At 41.4% G+C, this 16,514-nt stretch overlaps 2 protein-coding genes across 7 annotated transcripts; one reads left to right on the top strand and one right to left on the bottom strand.

The window, feature by feature from the left end:
• Positions 1-746: 746 nt before the first annotated feature.
• On the bottom strand, positions 747-7,637 carry trim105 (tripartite motif containing 105). 6 transcript variants are annotated; one of them, XM_085290977.1, is made up of 8 exons: positions 7,498-7,622; positions 7,168-7,410; positions 6,719-7,055; positions 3,917-4,012; positions 3,242-3,475; positions 3,087-3,100; positions 2,836-2,951; positions 748-2,611 (listed from the first exon to the last, which is right to left on the bottom strand). In XM_085290977.1, exons 3-8 carry the CDS (start codon positions 6,998-7,000, stop codon positions 2,052-2,054), a joined length of 1,302 nt encoding a protein of 433 aa, XP_085147103.1. In that variant the 5' UTR covers positions 7,001-7,055; positions 7,168-7,410; positions 7,498-7,622; the 3' UTR covers positions 748-2,051. The 6 variants fall into 6 exon arrangements, with proteins under 6 accessions (XP_085147134.1, XP_085147103.1, XP_085147117.1 ...); XM_085290991.1 differs by having other exon boundaries at positions 7,261-7,410; XM_085290999.1 differs by having other exon boundaries at positions 7,168-7,211; positions 7,498-7,585.
• A 3,493-nt stretch (positions 7,638-11,130) lies between these two features.
• Positions 11,131-16,050, top strand: npy7r (neuropeptide Y receptor Y7). The gene is made up of 2 exons (XM_085247997.1): positions 11,131-11,254; positions 13,893-16,050. The coding sequence occupies exon 2, from the start codon at positions 13,927-13,929 to the stop codon at positions 15,040-15,042; it is 1,116 nt and encodes a 371-aa protein (XP_085104123.1). The 5' UTR covers positions 11,131-11,254; positions 13,893-13,926; the 3' UTR covers positions 15,043-16,050.
• Positions 16,051-16,514: the final 464 nt, after the last annotated feature.

The following is a 16,514-nucleotide window of genomic DNA, read 5'->3' as shown; positions in this document are numbered from 1 at the left end:
TTTGGTTTAATCTTCCTTTTAGACAGTAAATCCAAGGTCAAATTTCTGTAGTCTTTCTCGTGAATGCCCTTTGACACCAAACAACTAGAAAGAGTTACAGTACTTTCAGATTCTGCTTTACTTCCCATCAATGTCGGTGTTCCCTTTTTTTTCTCTCCTGTCCTTTTTCCTTTTTTGGAGTGATCAGTGACGCAGAAACTGGCAGCTATTTGAAAGCTACGCCACTTGTGGAAGATTTTTCTTACAGTGGAATGATTTATTTCAAATTATTTTTGAATCCCTCGCTGCTCGAGGGCATTCACAATCGAATTTTTTCCCTGAAGACCTTGGAGAGCTCTTTAGATGTTGGCATGTCGATATGAACAGATTTGAACAGCTAAGAGAACAGCAGAGGTTAGATAGTTCAAGTTGTTATGAAAAGGACTTATTAATATTAATATGTTTTGACTTTTTCCACCACTGTTATTCAGTTGCAACTGAATATGTTAAAAAGGTCAATAATTTCCAGAGGGTGTACTTCCTTTTTCACAAAACTAAAACTGAAGCAGATTTAAGAGGAAATGGCGAGGAAAGCTAGAAGTAATGACTTTTTGCATAATTGCATTTCTCAAGTTTTAATAATAAAATATTAAATAGTGTCGCTTTGAGCTACATAGGATACCCAAAGGCTCTGTAGAACTGAGCGTCCCATTAAACAGACTGGCCACTGTTTAGCTCTATTACCATTACATTGCTTAACATGTTTTAATTACAATAAGAAACATCTTGTAGTATATAGATGTATATCACACCCAAAAGGCACAAATGTGTTCCACAGAGTCAAACAGAATGACCTGTAAAGAAGAGAAAAACAAGAATGTAAAAGGTTTACTTCATAATTTACGGCAATTTTGCTAAATCTGAACACATACATAAAAGAAAGTGTGTGATAAAAGCATGATGAATGCATATTCCGTGTAGCTGCTGTGCAGAAAAACAGTTCCCCCACCGGTCTAGTTTATTGTGCCACTTTCCCAATCAGGAGGCGCAGGCAGCAGCATCCTGCTTCAGCAGCCCCCTGAGGCCTGTCCAGGAGACCCACAGGCAACCCCACTGTCACTCTGTTTATCTGACCTTTCACCTGGCGGGAGGAAACAGGACGTCGGTGCTGTCGTGTGTTTGCAAAGATAACCAAAAGCCCGCCTGTTTTCGCTGTGGAAGTGTCAGCGATGGCTCACGCGTTTAAAGAAAAAAAATTAAAATAAAAAATTCCGGTGCAGGCGAGTCAGCAACCCTCCACTGTGTCTCCTGTTAGGATAGCTTTGGATTCACATCAGTTGCAGTGTGCAGTTGCGAACTTTGCTTTGATGATGTTTAATAGCATCCTTGATCGTTTCAAGTTGTGTTGGGTTTGCACTTCCACAGCGTGTGGCGTTGTAGAAAAGAATCAAAGGCAGTGTTTGAGGAAGAAAAAGTGATTCGGTTTATTTGCGTAAGCACTTTATACACGACGAAAGGAAATTACTAAGAAAATTAAACTCATGATACATGGCTTCAAAATTAGACACATACATAATGAATAGAAACGAATAAACAGATTGAGTCCTTTCTATTTCCTACACAATCACATACAAAATCTTGTAATAAAGTGCATAATAACCTCACCCTGACTGAATTTGGTGATTTTACAAGTCCGTCTAAAGAGTCTAACCTGGCAATTATTCCAATTATCATAGCAAAAGTCATTTATCTACATCTATTAAACATTATGTGTTGAAGACTGAGTATGCCATTAATGTAATTTGATGCATCTAAGCTAGAGCACAGCGTTTTAATACTGCATTTAAGCTAATTGGTGCATAAGCCTTGGCACGATGATTACTACAAAGTGGATTTTTTTTTTTACTTTGATGAGTAAGACAATTTTCTGAACATTTTAAAGCTTTTAAGATAGAAAACAGCATCTGGCAAAATCAAGTCAGAATTTGTGAAAAGAATGTTTACGTCACGCTCATTCAAATAATGGCTGATAACCGTGTTGTGTGAGAAAGCATTGATTGATTGCAGCGATATCAGCCGGACAGAGCGGCAGGAGGGTAGTGGAGGAGCTTTATGGGCTGAGGTTTGTGGCGGCTGTCTGTAATGCACGGGCTAAAGAAGGGGAACACCTTGCCCCTCGGCCCGTTGGCGAACGAGTAGAGCAGACTCATGTCGTCGGCGTTGTAGAAGGAGACCCTCCTCTCGTCGCAGTCCAAGAAAACCCCGAGCCTCTGCGGGGAAGATCTGACCCGCAGCCTCTCCCACGGCTGCTTCCCCACCGAGTACTCGTTCCCGTTGCGCAGCCGCAAGGTCCAGTAGCCGCTTTCCGGGCTCAGCTTGATCCGAGCGTGCCTGTTGACATTCTCCAAGGCCACTCCCAGGTCCCACTTAGGGCTGGTGCCCACTTCTACCTCCCAGTAGTGTCGACCCGATTGGAAGCCCTGGGCAGCCAGAATGTTGACGCACTGAAGGAAGCGCTTGTTGTGGTTCACGTGGTGGGTCATGACGTTAGATTCGACCGCTACGGTTTTGTCTCTCGAGACTTGAATGCTCGGGTGTGCTGTATCGACGTCAAACGTTAACAGGGAGGGACCTATGGGGTGAAACAATTCATTGGGAGATAAAATGACAGATTTTTAACGCACAAAACTCCAAAACAACCCTTTTACAGCATGATAATGGTGCCACTCCTGTTTCCACCTCAATAGCTTATCATAACACTACACTCATTTTCCCTTAATTACTCCCATTATTGACTCAGAACCAGTTTTCAGCTCCAGTCATTTTGTGTGTAATGAAGCATCGGGGGGAAATTACCTGGTTTCAAAGATTTGAACATCCTCCTCCATGTGATGTATTGTAAGGGAGCCAGGTATTTGTTACTGAAAGCATTTATATCAAACTCCGGGGCGATATCCACCTGCGCACATGGTCTGTGCAAACAAAAAGAACACAGAGTTCGGATCATTTGCTCTCAGCGTAAATTACTGTAAATGTCACATGAGCACAATGTGCGCAAAAACTGTCACGAGCAATTAATTGGTCACAACACGGAAATGCACGCTCACCTCAGTGCTGGGAGCTAATGAGAAGGAAAAAAAAAAAAAAGTCACGTTAACAGCTTGTTTGAAACGGGTTCGTGAAAAATAATTAATTCCCAATTAGATGATTTTATAATATCAGACAATAATATAAATAGGGTCACATCATTTTCAATTCCCACCTCAGTCAGTACGATGTCCTGGGTGGCAGTGCTGGCCTCCTGCAGCGCTTTTATATTGTCCTCCAGCTCCTTCGCTGCCTGCTCCGTGACCTCCAGGTGGTGCTGGACTTTCACCAGCTCCTCCTCCTGCTCCCTCCTCAGCTGCTTCAGCGTACAGGCTTCCTCATCGTGCAGGATCTGATGGAGAGCTTGGAACTCACTTTTGACACGCGCCTGGAGATCTGCCGCGACACTCTACGAGGGAGAGGGATGATTAACGTTATAAGAGCGGGACTCTCCGTGTCGTGCCACGCGTTTACCGAACACGTGGCTTGCTTGCTTAAAGCTCTAAAAAGCTTGCGGAACAACACACATCTCCAGAGATACAAACAGATGGGAATGAAGTCACAATTAGCATAAAAGCTCCATGTGTCTGACAAGTACTGCATAAAGAAGGAAACGATTTCCTTTTCATTATCTCAGCCCAGCGTGTGCGGCTAAAATTTAAGCTCTTATCCCACATCTGTCTGCCTTACTTTGTCATTTTGTTTCCATCGCTCCTGCTTTTGCACAGTTTGTCATGTTCTGCACCACTAAATATGCACATTAACATGCTGTAAACAGCCATTAGAGACGGCCGTGCTTGTTCTTATTTCTTAAGTGTTGCCATTCCTTTGGATTCCCACATGAGCGTACCTTTATAATATTCATCTTTTCTTTGTCTCTGTGAATGCTGTTGATGAAGTCCTGCTTCCTCAGGCGGTGGCTCTCCAAAGCCTCCTTCAGTTGTTTCTGCAAAGTGGTATGCAAATCTAATCAGCGTGGGGGATAGGAACACTAAAGAAAAGAGACTATGCAGAGAATGAAGGAACTCGATAACGGTAAAGGGGGGAATAATTAACGACAAGAAGTAAACGCTATTCAAGACACAGGCCCATCTGAGAACTTTGCTTTTGTGCTGTTGTTGAGTTGATCTGCATCACATTCAGAGGTTTTTCTTATATTCTGCATGTATTGAGGAGGAAACATCATAATACATTACAATCTAACGGAATCTAGTACAACTACAGCACAAAACACAGCCTAGGAAGAACACAACATTTTAAAAGGTCCCACATTATGGAAAAGCATTTTGATTGTGTTTTATTATGTTCTTAATCCACTTGCATATGTAACATAAAAGCTGTGAAAATAAACCTGTCTAAAGTTTGGACTAGTGATGTCATCAGAAGAAGAAAAAAAAACTTTACACAAAAAACCCCAATAGCAAAATCTGGAATACTACTCATTTTTTGCAGAGTATGTACCAACATGGGGATGCATAACTACAAACTACAACACCAAAGATGGCGGCTAGTGCAGTTGCAGTAATAGTGCCAGCCCGACTTGCGAAGAAAAGTAGTAAGAGTCGAGTACGGAAGCACTTGAGGTAGATGACCAAGGGTTGGAACTACATTTTTAAAAGATGATATGCAAACGTCCCCCACAGCTTGTGGGGATAGGTTAATTGATTGATTAATCTAAATTGTCACTAGGTGTGAATGTGCGAGTGAATGTGAGTGTGAATGGTTGTCTGTCCCTATGTGTTGGCCCTGCGACAGACTGGCGACCTGTCCAGGGTGTACCCCGCCTTTCGCCCTATGACAGCTGGGATAGGCTCCAGCGCCCCCCGCGACCCTGAAAAGGATAAGCGGAAGCGAATGGATGGATGGATATGCAAACGATGCTATCTTGACTTTCACACCAAGTGTGGAAATGCTTCAGAGAAGAGGCTAAAAGATAGACATCTACATATGCTTACATTCATATTTCACAACAGCATTGCTGTTGTGAAATCAACTGTGTCTAAAGTTAAATGCTTGAGCTTGTGACGTTAGCAGGATACTTAGCAACCATGCTAACACTTCTGGTAACCAAATATATTGGTAACATTTTCGTGTCATTCTGAAATGACACTGAGTCAAAGGATTAGGGTAACGTCTGTGTTTTTCTTTTTTAATTTGAATTGAATTGAGTTTTAAGAATCAGGTAATTATGCTGGTACTGGTACCGACTACTAGACTTCCAGGAAAGCTAAAGAATGTACAGCCAAGGATGAAGACAGTAGCAACATACACTGAAGCCAAAATGTCCTTTTTTGTTAAATATAAGCTACATTATAAATTTTTTGACTGCTCTGCTTCAGACTGAACTGACAAAAACAGGTATTTTTACTGCAAACATGACTGTGCCATCTTAATTAGAGCCAACCCAATATAGGTTTTTAAGACCAATACTGATATTTTGTGATTTAAAAATCAGATAAATCAGCTGTTATTAATGCTGATAGTCATCAATCAGCAAATAGCTGACATTGGCTAATAATAGTGATAAAGCTTAGATTAAGCTGAAGTTCAAATTAATATGAAATGGGATCATTATTATGGAAAAAAACTGGCTTAAATGTTTATAGCCTGAAACACATGTTAAGGTATGTAAAGTCAGAATTATAAAGGGTGTGAGCCGCATTACCTAATTGGAATCACTGAGCTGGAGTTCTCAACCATGTTTGTGTTGTTGGTCATGATCCATTTTATTTTATTTTATTTTATGTTATCTTACCAATATTATGGGTTATTATGCGGTTAGCTGGTGTAACAGCTCAAGGGAGGCCTGCGCTCCATTTGCACGCATCTATGCGCACGCAATGGACCTACGCAGCCGACACAGGCACACAGCCGATAATTTAGTAATCAAGTAGTTTGTTCACATGTGGTGTCTTTTGGCCTAAAAAAATAATTAAATAAATACATTCTAAAATTCAGGTGACTTTACAAACCAGTGGCTGATGCTGCCGTGGTCTGTGGTTTGTTACTTTAGCTTTTTATGTTTTGTATGGTTTCCAAAAAACAAAAGCAACAAAAAAAAAAAAAAAAAAAAAAAAAAAAAAAAAAAGGGGACAAGTTGACAAGTTAATTTGTCAATCGGGAATCCTTAGAAGTACCTGTACTTTTTATGTTAAGTGAAAGAAACCAGCTGAGGCCTCGAGCCTTATATTTGCTCGACAGATCAATTTCTTATCTGTTCTCTTAGGAAAAGTGGAAAAGGATTTTTTTGTCTGTGCTAAAACCAGCAAAACAAACAAACAAAAAACCTTACAAGTGTTTTTATTATTCTGTCAGTGTATATTAATGCCTCTGCTGTGCTTAAGTTGCATAACCTGTTATACAAAGTATCATAAGGGTGAGTGAAGAGTGAACTTTGGTCTGAGAAATTCAAATAAGGTAGGCTGAGGGCAGAACAACAATAAAACAAACGTGGACGCGGACTGAAGCATGAATTATAACTGTATTGAACCCAGATGTTACTTGCTGGTCAATTACTATTGATCGGTCTACTTAAGAGCACAAGGTTATTTGTATAACATCGCAGAAGACTTTATTTCTTGCTGACCCAAAGAAACTGTCTGGAAAACCGCCAGCACGACAGTTAAACATGAAGTGAGACTGAAATACAAACCTCTAGGTTCTTGGTGTAAGCATCCGAGGTAGTGGCACGGACCTTCTCCACCATGGCTGCCACAAGGTAGTTAGTTTGAAACTGCTTGGAGCTGAACTCCTTGCGGCATTGTGGGCAGGTGACAGGCCCCTGCGTTCCTCTCCAGTACCTGGATATGCAAGATTTGCAGAAATGGTGCATGCAGGCCAACATGACAGGCTCTCGGAACAGATCACAGCATATGGCACATGTCAGGTCCTCTCTCAGACTGCCTCTGGTGGACTGAACAGCAGCAGCAGCCATGATGAAGGGTGCTGTCCTCTTTGAGATCCCTTCACAGGAAGTGAAAGCAAAACGTCTGAAGGCAAACAGAAAAGATTACCAATCCACTTCTGCAAATACTTTACAAGGAGATAGCTTCGATTTTTCTGTCAGCTGCCAACAAATGAAAGGAAAAACAAATAGTTCACCTTCAAACACAGCAGAGTGTGCAGCTACAGTCTGAAGTCCATCACTGATAACAAAGCAGTGCAAACATCTTAATACTAGCACTAAGCACCTACTTGATGGTGCTCAGCAGTAGAAATCAGGTGCTATATCACGGGGCTTGCGAGCTAGCTTGTGATTTGTATTGTGAAGGCAGTGTTTACTCAGGTAGCGTGTTTGCTCTTAACTGCCTGGAGCCAGTAGCGTTTAGCTACGTGTAGCAGCCTCTACAAAACAATAAGAAACAAAAGACATTTCGGAACTTCAATAAAGTGACTATAATCGTCACATAATGAATACTTTGATGAACTTACGTGGTCTGTTGTTCGGAGAAATTCAAAACCGAATACGTCAAAGTTCGCCCCTCTGCTCTCTACTCCCTGCTGCTGCTACTGTTTGGGAACAAATACTTATATTCTGCGCATGCGCGCGCCACAAGCCCGCGTTTGATTGGTCAGTGTGTTTGACGGTGAACAGCAGATGGCAACGAGTTTTGTCAGCAATTTTCGATATACACTAACTGGTCATTTTATTAGGTACACACGTTCAACTGCTCATTAATACAAATATCTAATCAGCCAATCACGTGGCAGCAATTCAGTGCATTTATAGGCATACAGACAAGGTCAAGGCGACCTGCTGAAGTTCAAAGTAAGCATCAGAATGGGGAAGAAAGGGGATTTCATTGAGAAATGGGTATTGGTGCCAGACAGATCTGCTGATTGACTGGGAATTTCCTACAAAACCATGTCTAGGGTTTACAGAAAATGGTCTGAAAAACTGAAAATATGCAGTGAGTTGCAGTTTTCTGGGTTTTGTCGATACTAAAGGTCGGAGAAGAATAACCACACTGCATAAAGCTGATAGGAAAGTAATATTAACTCAAATGACCACTTAACAGGAAATTCAGGCTAGAATTCACACAGACGCCCCAGAAATGGGCAATAAAAGATCAGAAAGATTCTGATGAGTCTTGATTTTGCTGGTACATTAGGCAAGCATGGTTAGAATATGGAAAACCACATAAAAGCATGGCTCCATCCTTGCTTGTATCAAATGTTCAGGGTACTGTTGGTGATATTTTCTCGGCAAACATTGGGCCCTTTAAGTACCAGATCATGATTTATACACCACACCTGCTTGATTGTTGTTGATAACCATATCCATCATTTTATGATCACAGTGTACCCATCTTCTGAAAGCCGTTTCCAGTGAAACTCTCAAATTAGCTCAAAGTGGTTTCTTGAATGGGGTCTCTGTATTCAAATGGCTTCCACATTCAGCACATCTCAGTCCGACAGCTCACCTTTGGGTTGGGGTGGAAAGAGAGATTTACGTCATGGATGTGTACCAGACAAATCTGCAGCAATTGGGATGCTATCATGTCAATATTGACCAAAATCTCAGAGGAATGTCTCCAGCACCTTTGCCAGTCGACCAATATTTATTTTCAATCTACCTTTTTCACTTCCTCCAATGTCTGTTGCAAACGCAGGGAAGGACTAAGACTAAGACTAAGAATACTGGATCTAATATTGATTCCGAAAAGACAGTCAAGTTGCATCTTTTTACTTTTACTGTAAAAAATAGATTAAAGTGTGTTATTTCTAGGTCATTTGCACAGATATATCTGTCCATTCATCCTCCATCAGATATAATTCTGATGGAACAAATCCCTTATAAATGACTATTAAATCTCCATGAATAGTAGTAAAGCAAACATCTAATAAAATAGGATTGGACTCTAGTCTCATGTAAAGGTCAGGCCCCCATAACAGTTTTGCCCACGTTTCACCCTAGTGGGAGTTGTGCCTTAAGAGGGTCCTCTTAAGAGACAACTTCCACTAGGGCTTAAACACCTGGGACTCTCCATCAGTTGGTGTTAGAACTGAAAAAGCTTCTTGCATGAGAGGTGAAACGTCTTCAAGAAAGTTATAGAAGTCCGGTCGCTTTTCTTTCCAAGCTCCTTAGATTCCGTAGATAGCTATTTGTTTAGATTTCTGAAAGGTTCCTCCGGAGCCACAAAAGACGTTATACAAAAGATTTTACATTACTTGCTGCGATAAGTGAACTGAACTCAGTGTGTAAAATGAGTGGATGGTTTGTGGAATTATAATGAAATTTGCTTGATATCCACTATTGCAAAAATCTACAGTCTGTCACAAGTTGCTAAAAACCTCCAAACTCTCTGAAACATTACCAAGGATACGACCTCGGTGTCATTAATGTTAGCTCCAGGCGTGCTTGCAAGGAATGTGGCTATTAAATTTCAGTTTAATAGGGGAGATACAGGACCACTTCTGCCTTCTTGGACATGGTGACCAAGTCCTTTATAAAAGAAAAGTTCACCAGCAGGAACGACTGGAACATCCCACACAAATATTTCTCTGAGGAATCCAATCTGCAAGCTTCAAAAGGAAAGTATCCTTTAAAATCAATATCTAAAATCAAATGACTAAATGGTCTAATCCGCATTGTACGGTTACCATCTGTCAAGTGTGTATCCCCGGTAGGAAATAACAAAAGGAAAAGGGGGAAAAAAGCACAAAAGGGATTTCTTAGCTTGGGTTAATTACACAGAAAGACAGACAAACAAGTTGCGAGGACACCCACAGTTTGTGAGCTAGAGACAAGAAGTGAATCTCAACCATTCTCAGTCCCAAATAGCTCACTAACCACTTTTATGAAGATTAATTTGAGCCCTTCCAGGTGAATCAATGACACAGCAGCCTGAGAAAACTCTCAACACTGGTTGAGTGACCCAGGCATGGGGAGGCTGGTGGATGGCTCTTTTAATTGGAAGCAAAAGAAGTGGAAGAGAGAAAGAGAAAGAGCCAATCAAGTATAATCTCCGGTGCTGAGATAATTGGTGCATCAAATTATTCTGCCACAAACTAAAACCAAAGAGGTTCAAGGATCCTATTAAGATTCTGATCAGGTGAATTCCTTTCAAACAATCATGTAGGTTGAAAGTACAGTAAAAAAAATAAATTCAGGGCATTTTTAAAGTCTTTTAATCCCATTTATTTCTAGGGACCTTGTGATCTTTGTTGCTTTTTGCGTTTCACTTTGCTTTTGAAGTTCCTCAAAAACTGGCCAAATCAAAACAAAAAGTAATTTTTGTCCCAGATGACTATTTACTGTCATCTTGTTACAGAGGGAATTGCTCCAGGCACAATAAAGTCACCATCCCCCCCTCCCCCCCCCCCGCCCCTCCCAATAGAAAATAATCCAGGTAAATGACACACTCTGAATACTAAAATATTGACTGACATCTCCCACGACACTGCAGGGTCAAAGGGACTACAGTTTAGTGACTTTCTGTGCCATCAGCATGAACTTTAATCTATTTTAGGTATCGTGGGAGCTCACAGGGGAAAAAAGCCCACGAGAGGCTCCTTGTTGTCTTGTATTGTTTTCCGGGCTAATCAACTCAATATGACAGTTAGCTTAACAATGGCTCTCTGCAAAGCAACACGAAAATTGCGTTAAGCTGCACTTTAAATGTTTTTCATTAAATAAATTAGATCAATTGAGACAGTGATCCCGAGAATCAAATATACAGCCATTTAATATTATCTGCTTTAAAGCCATGTTTTGTTCCAAAGTTCATCAAATATTGTACACATGAACAAGGGCAAAGCTTCGAGGAGGGGAAAAACGGAATACTTGGCAGGAAATAAATGAAATAACAAATGGAGATGAATTCGGAAAACCCAGTGACGTAGACTGAGTGTGCTTTGAAACTTTAAAGGATGCTTTATGGTGTTTTATTTGATTTCTTTGCCTGGTGAAAGTAAATAAAATAAATGAAAACATTACCAAAAAAAGTGTGATTTGCAAAGCGCAAACCCTGCGCAGATCTCCAGTCTCTGTCTCTGGCAGGCTGGCACAGATGTGGAGGCTTACACTGCACCCTGTAAACCTGACAGGAACACACAAAACAGTACTGGAGCCACAAGATGCGCACCAGGCGCTGCACGCTGGGAGGAGCTTCGAGATTTTTTCCCACTTGTTTCATGACACTCTCCGGTGAAGACACGTTTGCACAAAGGAGATATAGGGGGACAGGTGAGTCGATTAATGTGTGGATAGACTTAAAATGGATATTGCGAAGCTATAGTTGTGGGACATACATGGACTCCCCCTTTGAGGTGCAAGACATGATTTCTCTGCTCTTTTGTGACAGCGTAACCTGTAGCTGATAGAACTATGAAATGTGCGTAATTTGGATAAAAGAAAACGTGCTGGATGAAAAGAGTCCAGACTGCGTACCTGAGACTCTTTGCGTTGGAGAGAGACGTTTTGCACCTGTCAAGTCGGTTAACTAATCTCTCAGAGCTCAGTTGGAGATGTTTGAATGCGCACTGCTGAGTAAGTTGAACAAATTGGCACAAATTACGCACCGATGCACACTCAATTAGAAATAAATCGCCTCGTTATTATTTGGTAGTAATATGTAGAGTTAGCTTGAATTGAATCAGGTTGTGCTGAGGATGTTTGATCGAGCAGGTGTAGTGGCACAAGGTTCCTATCATTGAACAAAAAAGGGCAAATAATGGTTTATAAAGTGCATGGCTTAACCTGCCTGGTGCAGCGGTGTGTACCAGGCAGGTTAAGGCAGGGTTTTCATGTTCCTCGGGTTACTGGCACTGCAACACCTGTTGTAGCACCATGATCACATCTTCGGTGATCCCTACATATGGATTTCGAGGCATCTTACAAATCAGTCAACTATAGATTATTTTGTCCGATGTCCTAAGAGTCTCTGTTTTCTCTTCACCGCTAATATTTCAAGGAACCGACACGTATGAATGGTTTCAAATATCAGGGAATTGTGCAGGAGCTTGGAGACACGACACATCTGCAATGCAATACCTTTAGTTTAACCGTAACATTATGGGCGAGAACACAATACTTCCAAATGCCATTGGCTTCACTGTTTTACTGTTTTAGTAAAATCGTGGAAAAAGCGATGATGTCAGTGAAAGATAGTCTTTCTAGTGGTTCTCAGGAAATAGGCTGGATCCCCCGAGAAATCAAGGAGTGTCTGTCACCAAAGACATGACCTCTCACTAAAGGGTGACCTGGTTTGTCTCAGAAAACTTTAAGCATTAAGTGATGGCCACAAAAAAAAAAATAAAAATAAAAATAAAAATCAATAAAAATTGCAAAGCTTAATCAGGCCCATAAGGGCAGGTCCAGGTTTTATGATTGAGAATCCCTAGGAAATGGATTTCCTCAAAGCATCTTACTGTGGTTAACATAACATAATGCAATTTACATGCATTTGCCTAATAAGGATGAGACTTGGCTTTTATCCTTTAAGAGCCAAGCTGCAGCTGTAGTTATACATGTCATTACAACATGCACTGTCTGCACTCAGCAGCGGCTCTTGGCTGTACACAGGTAAACTGCCATAAATGACTAGATGATGAACTACAGAATATTTTTACTTATGAAAGGTTGTTTAATGTTAAGCACAAAAACACAATGTTCCCTTTATAAGATTCAGACTATGCATGCAACCTGCCTGCAACTCTAATGATGCAGCTTTGAACTGGCTCACTCTTGATCTCACTGCTTCCTCCATCATGTTTTCTTTATTCTTTCTAATAGTACAGGTTTTCATGTCTCTTAGAGGGTTTTTTTGTGTTTTCTTTTGCACAGCCCAGACAATATTCCACAGTAAATAGCTCGTGATATCTGGTTCTATTTTTGCATAGGGCTTTCAAGAAGCTGCTACAAAGCAAGCTGTTCTTCAGTTGATTCTAACTGTCGATCTATTCATTAAAATTCATGTTTAATTTTCTTACTTTTTCAGAACATCTACCTCCTCAACACAGTCGTGGACAAGTGTTCTAATAATGAGGCCGTACGAATTAGAGGCGTCTCATATCTACTAAATTGTTTCATTATCTTTTGGTTAAACACTACATCTCTTTAATATCAGAGTGGTATTTGCAGGTGATGTAAAGGGAACAAAGAAATAACTGTGGAGCCATGTTTTTTAAGAAAGTTGGATTTTAGCTCTCTTGCAGTGCAGAGCATGGAAAACACCCTGAAAATAAAAAACATGGTTTGAAGTACAATGCATCACTAATAATGCCACTTGTCTGTCCTAATACACTGACAGGAATGTCTGCAGTTCACTTCTGTGAGTGACAGAAGGTATTACAGCGTATAAAAGACACGAAACAAATGGATAGAAGAGTAACACACCTCGACACTTGATCAAAGAGCTCTAATGTTCAGATTCCCATAGTTGTACTGCCAGTATCCAATTCAATTTGACTTATTTTATTTAGAAAATTCTTAGCATTGTAAGGTAAAGAGTCTACAATAATACAGAAAAACCCCAGCAGCCAGACAACCCCCTCTGAGAAAGCACTTTTTGACAGTGGGAAGGAAAAACTCCCTTATAAGAGGACAATATCTCAGCAGAACCAGACTCAGGGAGCCGTTACCGCTTTGTGGTGAGGGGAGAAAGACAGGGCAAAAAACATGCCTTGGAAGAGAGACAGAGATGAATAATAACTAATATTTAAATACAGAGTGGTGTGTAAACGCCAGTGTGCATGAGAAGTCTGTGAGGGCTTAATTGATGTACATCCTGGAGGTAAGAGTTCAAGAAATGTTGATCAGGCGTGATGAGAAACCTCTGATGGGATATTCTCTTAAACAGTTATTTTCTATTTTCTCTGCTCAGGTGTAAAGTCAGCCTTGATCTAGCATCTTCCAAAATGAGCCCACCGGACATATCCAACAGCACGGGAGAAGACGAGGCTGGAGAAACCGATCCCTTGTTTCTGCTTAACGACAGCATGGGCTTGCACCAGCCTGGATACCACACTGACATCATCAAGCACCTTGGAGTCCAGATCAGCCTGATCACAGCTTACTCGCTTATCATCCTGCTGGGGCTGCTGGGCAATGCTCTCGTCATCTACATGATAGTTCGCTACAGAAACATGCGAACAGTCACCAACTTCTTCATAGCTAACCTGGCCCTGGCAGACCTTCTCGTGAACACCTTCTGTTTGCCCTTCACGCTGGTTTACACTCTTCTAGAAGAGTGGACATTTGGGGCTGTGTTGTGCCACATGGTGCCCTTTGCCCAGGCTCTGAGTGTGCACGTATCCATCCTCACCATGACTGTCATAGCTCTGGAGCGCTATCGCTGCATCGTGTTCCACCTCGGAATGCGGCTCACGTGGCACTCGAGCTTCCTCATCATGGCATTCACCTGGACTGTGTCTGCTGTCCTGGCAGCACCCCTCGCCATCTTCAGAGAGTTCCGCTACGAAGAGATCCCGTCGATCAACCAGCGCTTTCCCGTCTGCACTGAAAAGTGGCCCCAAGTGACCAGCAGGGATGGGCTCATCTTCAGCCTCTCAATGCTCCTCCTGCAGTATATCATTCCTCTAGCCATCATCAGTTACGCCTACATCTGCATCTGGGTCAAACTGAGAAATCACATCAGCCCATCAAGCCGCAATGACAGCATCAACCGCCGCAAAAAGACCACAAAGATGCTGGCGCTTGTGGTGGTGGTGTTTGCCATCTGCTGGCTGCCCTTCCATGCCTTTCAGCTGGCCATCGACCTGGACCTGGTGCTCAGGCTCGAGGAGTATAAACTAATATACACCGTGTTCCACATTGTGGCTATGTGTTCAACTTTTACCAACCCTCTCCTGTACGGATGGATGAATAAAAACTACAGGAATGGCTTCCTCATGGTGTTCCGGTGCGAAGACAAGCCGGATACTTTCCACCTGGAAGGCTCATTCAGGACTCGCTCCTTGAGGAGGATGACTCTGAACGGCCGTAACGGCGGACACCCTCCCACTGCTGTGTGACTTGATTTGCACGTTTCAAGGCATCTGTAGTATATGAACGTATGCGCGCCCCTCTGCTCCGTTGGAGTTTGTCTTTCAAAAAGTAGCCTTTTTTTTTACTTTAATGGTTTGATCTTGAGTATCTGTGTCACTGGAGAAGACCCAAAGCTTTGCATGCAAATTGCTTCATGTGAAGTTCTTTTTCCTTTGCTAACAGCACTAGTAAAAACAACTATTAAGAAATGTGTTTAAGGTGTTTACTTAGGTGTTATTTAACTAGGTACAGTGTATAATGTGTTCTCGTGTAAAATGAGGAGCTCTCTTTCGTTTGTCATGTCCAAATTTATGACACAGTCTTAAGGGAAGACTGTTATTACTGTGACAGTGAGAGTTTCATTTTTCACACCTGTTTTGTTTTTTCTACTTGATGTCTGCTCAAAAAATATCTGGATGGTTTTCAGCTAATTAATCCAACTGCTACATTCTGGATTAATTATAAGTGTTCTGGCAGCGTAACATTCAACCCTAGTTCAAGGAATCCAGAGGAGGCGATCGATATATTACTGTCCAAACAGGAAGTTAATTGTCCTCACCTGGCAACCAGCTGTTCCTGATTGGATGAAGCAGCAGGACCCTGTTTCCAGAGGAATGGGACTCTGTAGAGCGAGAGCGAGAGCAGCGTATTATTGATGTCTTTAGCACAGAATGCAGCCAGCTGCTTCGCAGATTTCTTAGAAATAAGAAACGCTTTTGGAAGAAGTCAGAATGTGTGATTCTACATTTATTGCAGTGCTGATAAAGTGCCCTTTGTTGACTGTTTAATGAACAGGAATATTAATCAACCGCAGCACCTCTTGGTAGACATAATGAGCCCCTATTACACATGCAAATCCTGGACCTGATCTGACTATGGGGAGAAACTATGTTTTGCATGTCCTTGTCAAATAAAGAGATCCAGGTTTGGATAAATATAAGTAAGTCAAGTAAATGGCTGTTATATTCTTCTGTGACATAGTTTGAAAATGTACTGAACATTGGCAGCATGCAGGGACTCCACACATGTATGGTAAGCCCGACTGATGAAATATCCATGTGAAAATTAAAAGAGGTGAATAGGAGATCTTTTTTAGTACAAGTCACACGTTTATGAGTCTTTCACATATTTTTTTGTTTATTTTAAAAAAGAAAAAAAATAAGTGGGTCAAGTGATTCCAGTGAAGCATTTGTATATGGCCTACACATTGTGATTCATTATACAGCAGAGAAAATGCCTATTGCTCTGGCATTACTGGATCCTGACACCCACATTGCTGTTTTATTCCCTTGTTTGACCTATATCCCTTTTTAGTCCTCTAAATTATTATGAGAGCTGTGAGTGCTATCAGTGCAACCAGCAGAACAGCACTCAGCTTGTATCCATTGCATCACACACCATTACGGTGGACGTGTGGACACTTCTTTTTTAAACAGGAACACATTATTTGGGATTCTGG

Source organism: Mchenga conophoros, linkage group LG2 (assembly GCF_057382185.1).
Source record: "Mchenga conophoros isolate Kocher_MC1m ecotype Shallow Benthic linkage group LG2, M_conophoros_male_GT1.1, whole genome shotgun sequence".
NCBI lineage: Eukaryota > Metazoa > Chordata > Actinopteri > Cichliformes > Cichlidae > Mchenga > Mchenga conophoros.
This window is presented reverse-complemented; position numbering and strand designations above follow the sequence as displayed.

Coding starts and splice junctions, on each gene's coding strand:
- trim105 (XM_085290983.1), bottom strand. CDS start 7,000: ATGGCTGCTGCTGCTGTTCAGTCCACCAGAGGCAGTCTGAGAGAGGAC. Junction 4,013..6,718: donor CTTACACCAAGAACCTAGAG/GTTTGTATTTCA, acceptor ACCACTTTGCAG/AAACAACTGAAGGAGGCTTT. Junction 2,612..2,835: donor GTTCAAATCTTTGAAACCAG/GTAATTTCCCCC, acceptor TTCACCCCATAG/GTCCCTCCCTGTTAACGTTT.
- npy7r (XM_085247997.1), top strand. CDS start 13,927: ATGAGCCCACCGGACATATCCAACAGCACGGGAGAAGACGAGGCTGGA.